This window comes from Atractosteus spatula (assembly GCF_055471065.1).
Source record: "Atractosteus spatula isolate fAtrSpa1 chromosome 10 unlocalized genomic scaffold, fAtrSpa1.hap1 SUPER_10_unloc_1, whole genome shotgun sequence".
Lineage (NCBI taxonomy): Eukaryota > Metazoa > Chordata > Actinopteri > Semionotiformes > Lepisosteidae > Atractosteus > Atractosteus spatula.
The window spans coordinates 5,900,874-5,912,975 of NW_028296612.1; the positions used below are offsets into that span (position 1 = coordinate 5,900,874).

Genomic DNA, 12,102 nt, shown 5'->3' on the forward strand with positions numbered 1-12,102 from the left:
TAGATCACAGTGAAATCAGCTCCAGCACACTGAGTAGATCACAGTGAAATCAGCTCCAGCACACTGAGTAGATCACGGAGCTGAGCTGAGAAATCAGCTCCAGCACACTGAGTAGATCACAGTGAAATCACCTACAGCACATGAGTAGATCACAGTGAAATCAGCTCCAGCACACTGAGTAGATCACAGTGAAATCAGCTCCAGCACACTGAGTAGATCACAGTGAAATCAGCTCCAGCACACTGAGTAGATCACAGTGAAATCACCTACAGCACATGAGTAGATCACAGTGAAATCAGCTCCAGCACACTGAGTAGATCACAGTGAAATCAGCTCCAGCACACTGAGTAGATCACAGTGAAATCAGCTCCAGCACACTGAGTAAATCACGGAGCTGAGCTGAGAAATCAGCTCCAGCACACTGAGTAGATCACAGTGAAATCACCTCCAGCACACGAGTAGATCACACTGAAATCAGCTCCAGCACACTGAGCAGATCACGGAGCTGAGCTGAGAAATCAGCTCCAGCACACTGAGTAGATCACAGTGAAATCAGCTCCAGCACACTGAGTAGATCACAGTGAAATCAGCTCCAGCACACTGAGTAAATCACGGAGCTGAGCTGAGAAATCAGCTCCAGCACACTGAGTAGATCACAGTGAAATCACCTCCAGCACACGAGTAGATCACACTGAAATCAGCTCCAGCACACTGAGCAGATCACGGAGCTGAGCTGAGAAATCAGCTCCAGCACACTGAGTAGATCACAGTGAAATCAGCTCAAACACACTGAGTAGATCACACTGAAATCAGCTCCAGCACACTGAGTAGATCACAGTGAAATCAGCTCCAGCACACTGAGTAGATCACAGTGAAATCACCTACAGCACATGAGTAGATCACACTGAAATCAGCTCCAGCACACTGAGTAGATCACAGTGAAATCAGCTCCAGCACACTGAGTAGATCACAGTGAAATCAGCTCCAGCACACTGAGTAGATCACAATGAAATCACCTCCAGCACACTGAGTAGATCACAGTGAAATCAGCTCCAGCACACTGAGTAGATCACGGAGCTGAGCTGAGAAATCAGCTCCAGCACACTGAGTAGATCACAGTGAAATCAGCTCCAGCACACTGAGTAGATCACAGTGAAATCACCTACAGCACATGAGTAGATCACAGTGAAATCAGCTCCAGCACACTGAGTAGATCACAGTGAAATCACCTCCAGCACACGAGTAGATCACACTGAAATCAGCTCCAGCACACTGAGCAGATCACAGTGAAATCACCTCCAGCACACGAGTAGATCACACTGAAATCAGCTCCAGCACACTGAGCAGATCACGGAGCTGAGCTGAGAAATCAGCTCCAGCACACTGAGTAGATCACAGTGAAATCAGCTCCAGCACACTGAGTAGATCACAGTGAAATCAGCTCCAGCACACTGAGTAAATCACGGAGCTGAGCTGAGAAATCAGCTCCAGCACACTGAGTAGATCACAGTGAAATCACCTCCAGCACACGAGTAGATCACACTGAAATCAGCTCCAGCACACTGAGCAGATCACGGAGCTGAACTGAGAAATCAGCTCCAGCACACTGAGTAGATCACAGTGAAATCAGCTCAAACACACTGAGTAGATCACACTGAAATCAGCTCCAGCACACTGAGTAGATCACAGTGAAATCAGCTCCAGCACACTGAGTAGATCACAGTGAAATCACCTACAGCACATGAGTAGATCACACTGAAATCAGCTCCAGCACACTGAGTAGATCACAGTGAAATCAGCTCCAGCACACTGAGTAGATCACAGTGAAATCAGCTCCAGCACACTGAGTAGATCACGGAGCTGAGCTGAGAAATCAGCTCCAGCACACTGAGTAGATCACAGTGAAATCAGCTCCAGCACACTGAGTAGATCACAGTGAAATCACCTACAGCACATGAGTAGATCACAGTGAAATCAGCTCCAGCACACTGAGCAGATCACGGAGCTGAGCTGAGAAATCAGCTCCAGCACATTGAGTAGATCACAGTGAAATCACCTACAGCACATGAGTAGATCACAGTGAAATCAGCTCCAGCACACTGAGTAGATCACAGTGAAATCACCTACAGCACATGAGTAGATCACAGTGAAATCACCTCCAGCACACAGAGTAGATCACAGTGAAATCAGCTCCAGCACACTGAGTAGATCACAGTGAAATCACCTCCAGCACACAGAGTAGATCACAGTGAAATCAGCTCCAGCACACTGAGTAGATCACAGTGAAATCACCTCCAGCACACAGAGTAGATCACAATGAAATCACCTCCAGCACACTGAGTAGATCACAGTGAAATCAGCTCCAGCACACTGAGTAGATCACGGAGCTGAGCTGAGAAATCAGCTCCAGCACACTGAGTAGATCACAGTGAAATCAGCTCCAGCACACTGAGTAGATCACAGTGAAATCACCTCCAGCACACAGAGTAGATCACAGTGAAATCAGCTCCAGCACACTGAGTAGATCACAGTGAAATCACCTCCAGCACACAGAGTAGATCACAGTGAAATCAGCTCCAGCACACTGAGTAGATCACACTGAAATCAGCTCCAGCACACTGAGTAGATCACAGTGAAATCACCTCCAGCACACAGAGTAGATCACAGTGAAATCAGCTCCAGCACACTGAGTAGATCACAGTGAAATCACCTCCAGCACACAGAGTAGATCACAGTGAAATCAGCTCCAGCACACTGAGTAGATCACACTGAAATCAGCTCCAGCTTATTATTGTTATTGTTATTATTTGTGTTGTTATTACTGTTTAGCCAAGGTGTGTGTTGTTCTTGTCAGGGTGAAGATGGATTCCCAGGGATGAAGGGAGACTTTGGCATGAAGGGTGACAGAGTAAGATACCCATTACTCTCATTGATCATGATTGAGCCCTACACAGATACCAATCACTCTCATTGATCATGATTGAGTCCTACACAGATAACAATCACTGTCATTGATCATGATTGAGCCCTACACAGATAACAATCACTCTCATTGATCATGATTGAGCCCTACAGAGACACCAATCACTCTCATTGATCATGATTGAGCCCTACACAGATACCAATCACTCTCATTGATCATGATTGAGTCCTACACAGATACCAGCCACTCTCATTGATCATGATTGAGCCCTACACAGATACCCATTACTCTCATTAATCGTGATTGAGCCCTACAGAGACACCAATCACTCTCATTGATCATGATTGAGTCCTACACAGATACCAGTCACTCTCATTGATCATGATTGAGCCCTACACAGATACCAGTCACTCTCATTGATCATGATTGAGCCCTACACAGATACCCATTACTCTCATTAATCGTGATTGAGCCCTACAGAGACACCAATCACTCTCATTGATCATGATTGAGCCCTACACAGATACCAGTCACTCTCATTGATCATGATTGAGCCCTATACAGATACCAGTCACTCTCATTGATCATGATTGAGCCCTACACAGATAACAATCACTCTCATTGATCATGATTGAGCCCTACAGAATAAGAAACCAATTACTCTCAATGATCATGTTCATAACCTGGTATTGATAACCTACGTGCTGTTACTGTTATGGATCATGCATTAATTCTATTGATTAGCAGTGGGTGATATTGATGGCACATTGCTGACCATGATTAGCCCCTGCTGTCAGAACCATGACACTGTCTACTGGGCTCTGTGTCGGCCTTGCCTGTCTGACTGACGAGGTGGTGTGTTTCTTCCAGGGCGAGACGGGCGTGTCGGGGCCCCGGGGGGAGGACGGCCCCGAGGGCCCCAAGGGCCGCGTGGGCCCCCCAGGAGAGATCGGCCCCATCGGCCTCGTGGGAGAGAAGGTGAGCAGAGCCCGGCAGGGAGGTCAAGGGCTCGTTCGGCGCCCCCGAACCGTGTTCACGACCACCACTGCTGATGAGTGCTGGTGAAGGCCATGGTCATAACGGAATACCAGCGGACGCTCATTAACCCAGGAGCACATTAGTGGGTGCTCATTAGTGCACTCATTACTTGATGAGCGGAGTCCTAACGAGTGTTGACAGGCGTCTGTAAATGAGGACTGGTTTTCAGGAGCGAAGTGAAGGTATGGAGGTGTGTTAGCTGTGTTAGTGTTAGCTGCTATCAAGCGCCGACTGGGTGTGTGCTAACGAACGCTGACCCGCTGCATGTGTACGCGGCGAAGTGTAGGCTGTATATGAATGACGTTGCTGTGCGTCTCCTGTGTGTCTCCAGGGTAAACTGGGAGTTCCTGGCCTGCCTGGATATCCCGGAAGACAAGGCCCCAAGGTAACAGCAACACAAGTATTCCTATTAATCAACTAATTAATCGTTCAATTAGCATGTGAATATAGTGTCATATATCCAGCCGTACTACTGTGCCACATCACACAGCCAGAGTTGGGTCAGAGTCACATGACCTCCACCAAATCCTGCACGGCACCAACCATGCCTTCTCTTCCCAGGGTTCCCTTGGTTTCCCAGGATTCCCCGGGGCAAACGGCGAGAAGGGAGCGAGGGTAAGGCGACACAGCGGACTGGAGAGCTGCGCTCTGCCGTAATTGTGACCGATAAGAGACACAGGTCGACAGTTCGATAACGGTAGTAACAGAGATCCTATACATGTAGGATGTATCAAAGGATGTTTCAAATTGTTGTGTGTCTGTAACACCGTATTGTGATCCCTAGCAGTAAGAGACACAGGTCGACAGTTCGATAGCAGCAGCGACAGTGATCTTGTACATTGTATATTTGGCTTCAAATTATGGTGCGTCTGTAACACTGTGTTGTGATCGCTAGTAATAAGAGACACAGGTCAACAGTTCAACAGATGTTTCAATATGTCAGTCGCAGTAGTGACGGTGCCAGGTTACGTATTTTGTACAAGTTTTTGTGTGTCTGCCACACTGTACTGCTGTAGTGATTTAAAGAAAGATCGGTCCATAGTTCTTTTGTGAGAGTGCGGCGGTGTGATTTGCTCCGCAATGTTAATATCAGTTTCCTGATTGGCTGTGCCAGCTCATGTCCCGCACATGCTGCCTCCTGCTGGCCGCGCCGCAGTAACGCTGTCTCCGTGTCTCCCAGGGTCTGACGGGCAAGGCTGGGCCACGAGGGCAGAGAGGGCCGACGGTACGGTAAACCCCACCCACCACGCCACCTACTGGCACACTCACCGCATAACAGTCCAGTCTGTCCACAGTAACACAGCGCTGGGACTGTCCTGCAGCTCTTATACCCAGTCCAGACACGTGTGATACAGGAGACAGTCCTGTGCAGGTCCAGTCTGTCCACAGTAACACAGCGCTGGGACTGTCCTGCAGCTCTTATACCCAGTCCAGACACGTGTGATACAGGAGACAGTCCTGTGCAGGTCCAGTCTGTCCACAGTAACACAGCGCTGGGACTGTCCTGCAGCTCTTATACCCAGTCCAGACACGTGTGATACAGGAGACAGTCCTGTGCAGATCCAGTCTGTCCACAGTAACACAGCGCTGGGACTGTCCTGCAGCTCTTATACCCAGTCCAGACACGTGTGATACAGGAGACAGTCCTGTGCAGGTCCAGTCTGTCCACAGTAACACAGCGCTGGGACTGTCCTGCAGCTCTTATACCCAGTCCAGACACGTGTGATACAGGAGACAGTCCTGTGCAGGTCCAGTCTGTCCACAGTAACACAGCGCTGGGACTGTCCTGCAGCTCTTATACCCAGTCCAGACACGTGTGATACAGGAGACAGTCCTGTGCAGGTCCAGTCTGTCCACAGTAACACAGCGCTGGGACTGTCCTGCAGCTCTTATACCCAGTCCAGACACGTGTGATACAGGAGACAGTCCTGTGCAGGTCCAGTCTGTCCACAGTAACACAGCGCTGGGACTGTCCTGCAGCTCTTATACCCAGTCCAGACACGTGTGATACAGGAGACAGTCCTGTGCAGGTCCAGTCTGTCCACAGTAACACAGCGCTGGGACTGTCCTGCAGCTCTTATACCCAGTCCAGACACGTGTGATACAGGAGACAGTCCTGTGCAGGTCCAGTCTGTCCACAGTAACACAGCGCTGGGACTGTCCTGCAGCTCTTATACCCAGTCCAGACACGTGTGATACAGGAGACAGTCCTGTGCAGATCCAGTCTGTCCACAGTAACACAGCGCTGGGACTGTCCTGCAGCTCTTATACCCAGTCCAGACACGTGTGATACAGGAGACAGTCCTGTGCAGGTCCAGTCTGTCCACAGCGCTGGGACTGTCCTGCAGGGGCTGGCTTTTGCACACAGCACTCTGATAGCACTTGATTGAACTATTGATTGGCTGAGTGTCAGTTGATTGAACTATTGATTTTCTGAGTGCCAGCTGATTGAGTTATTGATCATCTGAGTGCCAGTTGATTGAGTTATTGATCGACTGAGTGTCAGTGTTGCTGCTGTTTCCCACTGACCATGCTAATCTCTCACCATTGGGTCTGCAGGGCCCCAGGGGTCAGAGGGGACCACGAGGGGCCACAGGCAAGCCGGGGGCCAAGGTAAGACCCACCTCTCCTGGGACACATCCCCGCCTTTTCTTCCTAACGGCGCCGGGACTGACCGACAGGTTGGTATTCACCTCTGTGTCTCCATAGGGAACGTCGGGCAGCGACGGACCCCCCGGCCCCCCAGGAGAGAGGGTGAGTAGGGGAGAGGGGGGTGGCGGTGTTCGTAAACGATCAGGATCATAGATAATCGATCAGCCTCCCTCGCGGCGGAGACCCCCGCCCAGCTGTGCCCCTGTGGTCGCCATTACGGCTCCAGAGTGCCCATTCGGTGTGATGGAGACGCTGGGTGGGCACAGGAGCCAAAATGGCGTCCGTGTCCGTCAGTTTCAGTCCCAGTCCTTCACATACCTGGTCCCTACAGGGACAGGGACAGTAAGAGTAGAGCCCGGTAACGCAGGACGGCGCGCAGCTGAGCTGAAGTGGAAGAAAGCACCTGACAGGAGACGCCAGACCCACCTCTCTCTCTGCCTCTCTCTCTCTCTCTCAGGGGTTGCCTGGCCCTCAGGGAGCGAACGGATTCCCGGGACCGAAGGGACCTCCCGTAAGACTCCGCCGGCCTCCTGCTCGAGACGCGCCGCTCGCTGTCGCGCTCCCTCCGCGCTCGCGCTAACTCTCTCTCTCCAATCCCACGCTCCCCCGCAGGGCCCCCCCGGCAAGGACGGGCTGCCTGGACACCCCGGACAGAGGGGAGAAGTGGTGAGTCCCCGCCCTCCACCCCTTTCTCATCCTGCCTGTGCTGGAGCCCCGCGGTCTCTGTATTCATCTCCTCTCCCTCTCTCCCCCTCCCTCAGGGATTCCAAGGCAAGACCGGCCCCCCTGGGCCCCCGGGAGTCGTGGGACCCCAGGTGAGTCCGAGAAGCACAGCTGAGGGCCGATCGCACACACAGACCGGGACAGGACTGGGGAGATCGCACAGTAGGTCAAGCAGGAGTGACCGGTCTCTGTGTCTCTTAGGGTCCCTCAGGAGAGAGCGGCCCTATGGGTGAGAGGGGTCACCCAGGACCCCCTGGCCCCCCAGGAGAGCAGGGTCTCCCCGGCCCCTCAGGGAAAGAAGGCACCAAGGGCGACCCTGGACCCATAGGTACCCCAGGAAAGGATGGGCCTCCAGGACTCAGGGGCTTCCCTGGAGAGAGAGGACTGCCAGGCACAGCGGTAATGAGATGCAGATCATTACAAGAAATTATATTAGGGTCCATATTAATCTCTCTGTGTGAGGAGTGTCTCTGGGGTCTGTGTGAGGGTCTGGACTCCTCTCTCTGTGTGAGGAGTGTCTCTGGGGTCTGTGTGAGGGTCTGGACTCGTCTCTCTGTGTGAGGAGTGTCTCTGGGGTCTGTGTGAGGGTCTGGACTCCTCTCTCTGTGTGAGGAGTGTCTCTGGGGTCTGTGTGAGGGTCTGGGCTCCTCTCTCTGTGTGAGGAGTGTCTCTGGGGTCTGTGTGAGGGTCTGGACTCCTCTCTCTGTGTGAGGAGTGTCTCTGGGGTCTGTGTGAGGGTCTGTGCTCCTCTCTCTGTGTGAGGAGTGCCTCTGGGGTCTGTGTGAGGGTCTGGGCTCCTCTCTCTGTGTGAGGAGTGCCTCTGGGGTCTGTGTGAGGGTCTGGACTCCTCTCTCTGTGTGAGGAGTGTCTCTGGGGTCTGTGTGAGGGTCTGGGCTCCTCTCTCTGTGTGAGGAGTGCCTCTGGGGTCTGTGTGAGGGTCTGGACTCTCTCTGTGTGAGGAGTGTCTCTGGGGTCTGTGTGAGGGTCTGGACTCCTCTCTCTGTGTGAGGAGTGCCTCTGGGGTCTGTGTGAGGGTCTGGACTCTTCTCTCTGTGTGAGGAGTGCCTCTGGGGTCTGTGTGAGGGTCTGGGCTCCTCTCTCTGTGTGAGGAGTGTCTCTGGGGTCTGTGTGAGGGTCTGGACTCCTCTCTCTGTGTGAGGAGTGCCTCTGGGGTCTGTGTGAGGGTCTGGACTCCTCTCTCTGTGTGAGGGGTGTCTCTGGGGTCTGTGTGAGGGTCTGTATTAATCCCAGTTCTCTGTGATGTAGGGCGTTCCTGGACTGAAGGGGAATGAAGGCCCTGCAGGTCCCCCTGGCCCAGCGGTGAGTCTCCTTTCAGCGCTCAGCCTTCCAGCTGGTCTGCACAGCTGTTGTGTGTCTGAGACCCCCCTGCCTGTCCGTCTGTTTCCCAGGGCTCCCCAGGAGAGAGGGGTCCAGCAGGAACAGGGGGTCCCATCGGCCCCCCAGGCAGACCAGGTCCCCAGGGCCCCCCCGGCCCGTCAGGAGAGAAGGGTGTCCCGGTGAGTACAGCCCGTCCCTGTCCTGCCCCTGTCCTGCCCCTCTGCGCAGGCCCGTCGTCATGAAGGAGCCCCTCGAGTCAGCAACAGGAGAGCGGTGCAGGCTCTTTCACACCAGACGTACCTCAGACTGCAGGCCCTGTCGTTCCTGATTCAGGACCGAGCTGATGCGTTAGAACTGCTGCTTCGCCGTTGTACTGAGTACACGTGTTAGAGCACCGCTGGAATTTCTATCAATATTACACTCTTCTATCATCCTCTCCCTCTCTCCTCCAGGGTGAGAAAGGTCCGATTGGCCCAGCCGGGCGAGACGGTGTCCAGGGCCCAGTTGGCCTCCCGGGCCCGGCCGGACCCCCAGGAGTCCCAGGAGAGGACGGAGACAAGGCCAGTCGCGGGGGAGGGGTTCAGGGGGCGCACACACACTCCAGCTGCAGGATCCCCCACTCTGTTCCCCACAGCTGTTTGCAGATGACGAGACGTCCCCCCTGTTAATTACACAGTTATTACACCTGTGTGCACTGAGAGTCAGAGCGCCGGTGTCTATCTGCCACGCCGCACTTACAACACTGTTGTTCCTGTGCTGTCGCCGTGTTATGACTGTGTTATTACCGTGCTGTGACTGTCTGCTGCGCTGTTATTACAGGGAGAGGTGGGAGAGCCCGGCCAGAAGGGAGCCAAGGGGGGTAAAGGAGAACATGTGAGTGAGGACAGCATCTCCTGCTCTTCCGTCAAGCCTGTCTCTTCCTCTCGCTCTTCTTCCTCATCAGTGTGTCTCTCTCTCCTCTTCCTCTGTCTGTCAGTCTCTCTCCTCTTACTCTATCAGCCTCTCTCTCCTCTCCCATCAAGGCTCTGTCTGTGATTCATGGTCTCTTTAGTCTCTGGTCTTCTACAGGATCTACAGTGTGTTGGTGTGTGATAGCGTGCTGCAATGTGTTACAGTGTCTCAGTGTGTGCTGCAGTGTCTCAGTGTGTGTTACAGTGTCTCAGTGTGTGTTACAGTGTCTCAGTGTGGGCTGCAGTGTCTCAGTGTGTGTTACAGTGTCTCAGTGTGTGTTGCAATGTCTCAGTGTGGGCTGCAGTGTCTCAGTGTGGGCTGCAGTGTCTCAGTGTGTGTTACAGTGTCTCAGTGTGGGCTGCAGTGTCTCAATGTGTGTTACAGTGTCTCAGTGTGTGCTGCAGTGTCTCAGTGTGTGTTGCAGTGTCTCAGTGTGTGTTACAGTGTCTCAGTGTGGGCTGCAGTGTCTCAATGTGTGTTACAGTGTCTCAGTGTGTGCTGCAGTGTCTCAGTGTGTGTTACAGTGTCTCAGTGTGTGTTGCAATGTCTCAGTGTGTGTTGCAGTGTCTCAGTGTGGGCTGCAGTGTCTCAGTGTGTGCTGCAGTGTCTCAGTGTGTGTTGCAGTGTCTCAGTGTGGGCTGCAGTGTCTCAGTGTGTGCTGCAGTGTCTCAGTGTGTGTTACAGTGTCTCAGTGTGGGCTGCAGTGTCTCAGTGTGGGCTGCAGTGTCTCAGTGTGTGTTACAGTGTCTCAGTGTGGGCTGCAGTGTCTCAGTGTGTGCTGCAGTGTCTCAGTGTGGGCTGCAGTGTCTCAGTGTGTGTTACAGTGTCTCAGTGTGGGCTGCAGTGTCTCAGTGTGTGCTGCAGTGTCTCAGTGTGTGCTGCAGTGTCTCAGTGTGTGTTACAGTGTCTCAGTGTGTGTTGCAGTGCCTGCTCCGCTCTACCACAGTGAGTGTAGCTCTTTCTGTGTGTCTCTGGGGTTCTGACTGTGCTGTGTGTCTGTGTGCAGGGTCCCCCCGGTCCGCCCGGGCCCATCGGACCTGTGGGCCAGCCTGGACCTGCCGTGAGTACCGCCGCCCGGCTGAGGACAGCACGGCGCCGATGCCTCCGCCTTCGCTCCAGCCACACACCTTTCCTGCCTGCAGCGGCTGGCGTTGCCCTCACCAGCGCGCCCGCCGTCTCTCTCCCGAGCGTCCTTACCGCTGGCTGCGATGGCTGCTCACCGCGCTGACCGACACTAGAGCTGCCCGTTACCTGTGGGGTTAATGCAGGCCGATGGACTTCCTGACAGTTCGGGTTCCTGTGTTTGTTTCTGTCAGGGCACCGGTCTTGACCTTTGACCCCCTCTCTCTCTCTCCCCCAGGGTGCGGATGGTGAGACAGGCGCCAGGGGTCAGCAGGGGCCGTTCGGGGCGAAGGGAGACGAGGGCCCCCGGGGCTTCCCCGGCCCACCGGGCCCTATCGGACTGCAGGTCAGAACACGTCTGCCTCCCTGCGCCCTGGTGCTGCACTCTCGTAGATGTAGCACTAGGGGGCAGCACTGTGCTTGTAGCGCCTCAAATCGCCCAGTAGGTAGCATCAGTGAGCCACAGCACTGGAAGGACGGAGCCTGGTGACCGTAGGAAGGGAGTTTTCCAAGTATTTGTGAAGTTACTGGTGGTTGTTATTGTTGTCGTGTGCGGCTCGTGCGGGTGTGCTGTCGGTTGCCCTGCGCTGTGACTGGCAGTGTTGACTTTGTCACGGACGCGTGAGTGACTGTCCTCTCTCCTGCTGCTCCTCAGGGTCTGCCTGGCCCCTCGGGAGAGAAGGGAGAGACCGGGGACGTCGGGCCCTTGGTGAGAGATGCCCACCGCGACCGGCGCCACAGTCGGTATCTGTAATATCAGCATGGCCATCGTGATGGCAGGACGCTCACCTCTCCCCCCCCTCTCTTTCTCCAGGGTCCCCCCGGGCCCCCAGGACCCCGTGGCCCCGCCGGCCCCAGCGGAGCTGACGTGAGTGCCCACAGGAGCCTCATAACACCCTTATAACAACATTACACCAGTGTAACCGAGAACCCATCCTTACACCAAACACGTCAGGCTGGAATGTTATAACACCCTTATAACAACATTACAGCAGTGTAACCGAGAACCCATCCTTACACCAAACACGTCAGGCTGGAATGTTATAACACCCTTATAACAACATTACAGCAGTGTAACCGAGGACCCATCCTTACACCAAACACGTCCAGCAGGAGTGTTATAACACCCTTATAACAACATTACAGCAACGTAAACCGAGGACCCATCCTTACACCAAACACGTCCAGCAGGAGTGTTATAACACCCTTATAACAACATTACAGCAACGTAAACCGAGGACCCATCCTTACACCAAACACGTCCAGCAGGAGTGTTATAACACCCTTACAACAACATTACAGCAACGTAAACCGAGGACCCATCCTTACACCAAACACGTCCAGCAGGAGTGTTA

At 53.7% G+C, this 12,102-nt stretch overlaps 1 protein-coding gene across 1 annotated transcript in view; it reads left to right on the forward strand.

The window, feature by feature from the left end:
- LOC148813629 (uncharacterized) overlaps positions 1–12,102 on the forward strand; it is a 64,712-nt gene that overhangs the window by 37,049 nt on the left and 15,561 nt on the right. Inside the window, exons 36-54 of the mRNA XM_088908073.1 lie at positions 2,855–2,908; positions 3,794–3,901; positions 4,293–4,346; positions 4,523–4,576; positions 5,142–5,186; positions 6,521–6,574; positions 6,671–6,715; positions 7,071–7,124; positions 7,226–7,279; positions 7,375–7,428; positions 7,538–7,735; positions 8,603–8,656; positions 8,746–8,853; positions 9,127–9,234; positions 9,494–9,547; positions 10,632–10,685; positions 10,986–11,093; positions 11,403–11,456; positions 11,562–11,615. Coding sequence (XP_088764199.1) covers positions 2,855–2,908; positions 3,794–3,901; positions 4,293–4,346; positions 4,523–4,576; positions 5,142–5,186; positions 6,521–6,574; positions 6,671–6,715; positions 7,071–7,124; positions 7,226–7,279; positions 7,375–7,428; positions 7,538–7,735; positions 8,603–8,656; positions 8,746–8,853; positions 9,127–9,234; positions 9,494–9,547; positions 10,632–10,685; positions 10,986–11,093; positions 11,403–11,456; positions 11,562–11,615 — 1,368 coding nt within the window. The remainder of the gene's footprint in view (positions 1–2,854; positions 2,909–3,793; positions 3,902–4,292; positions 4,347–4,522; positions 4,577–5,141; positions 5,187–6,520; positions 6,575–6,670; positions 6,716–7,070; positions 7,125–7,225; positions 7,280–7,374; positions 7,429–7,537; positions 7,736–8,602; positions 8,657–8,745; positions 8,854–9,126; positions 9,235–9,493; positions 9,548–10,631; positions 10,686–10,985; positions 11,094–11,402; positions 11,457–11,561; positions 11,616–12,102) is intronic.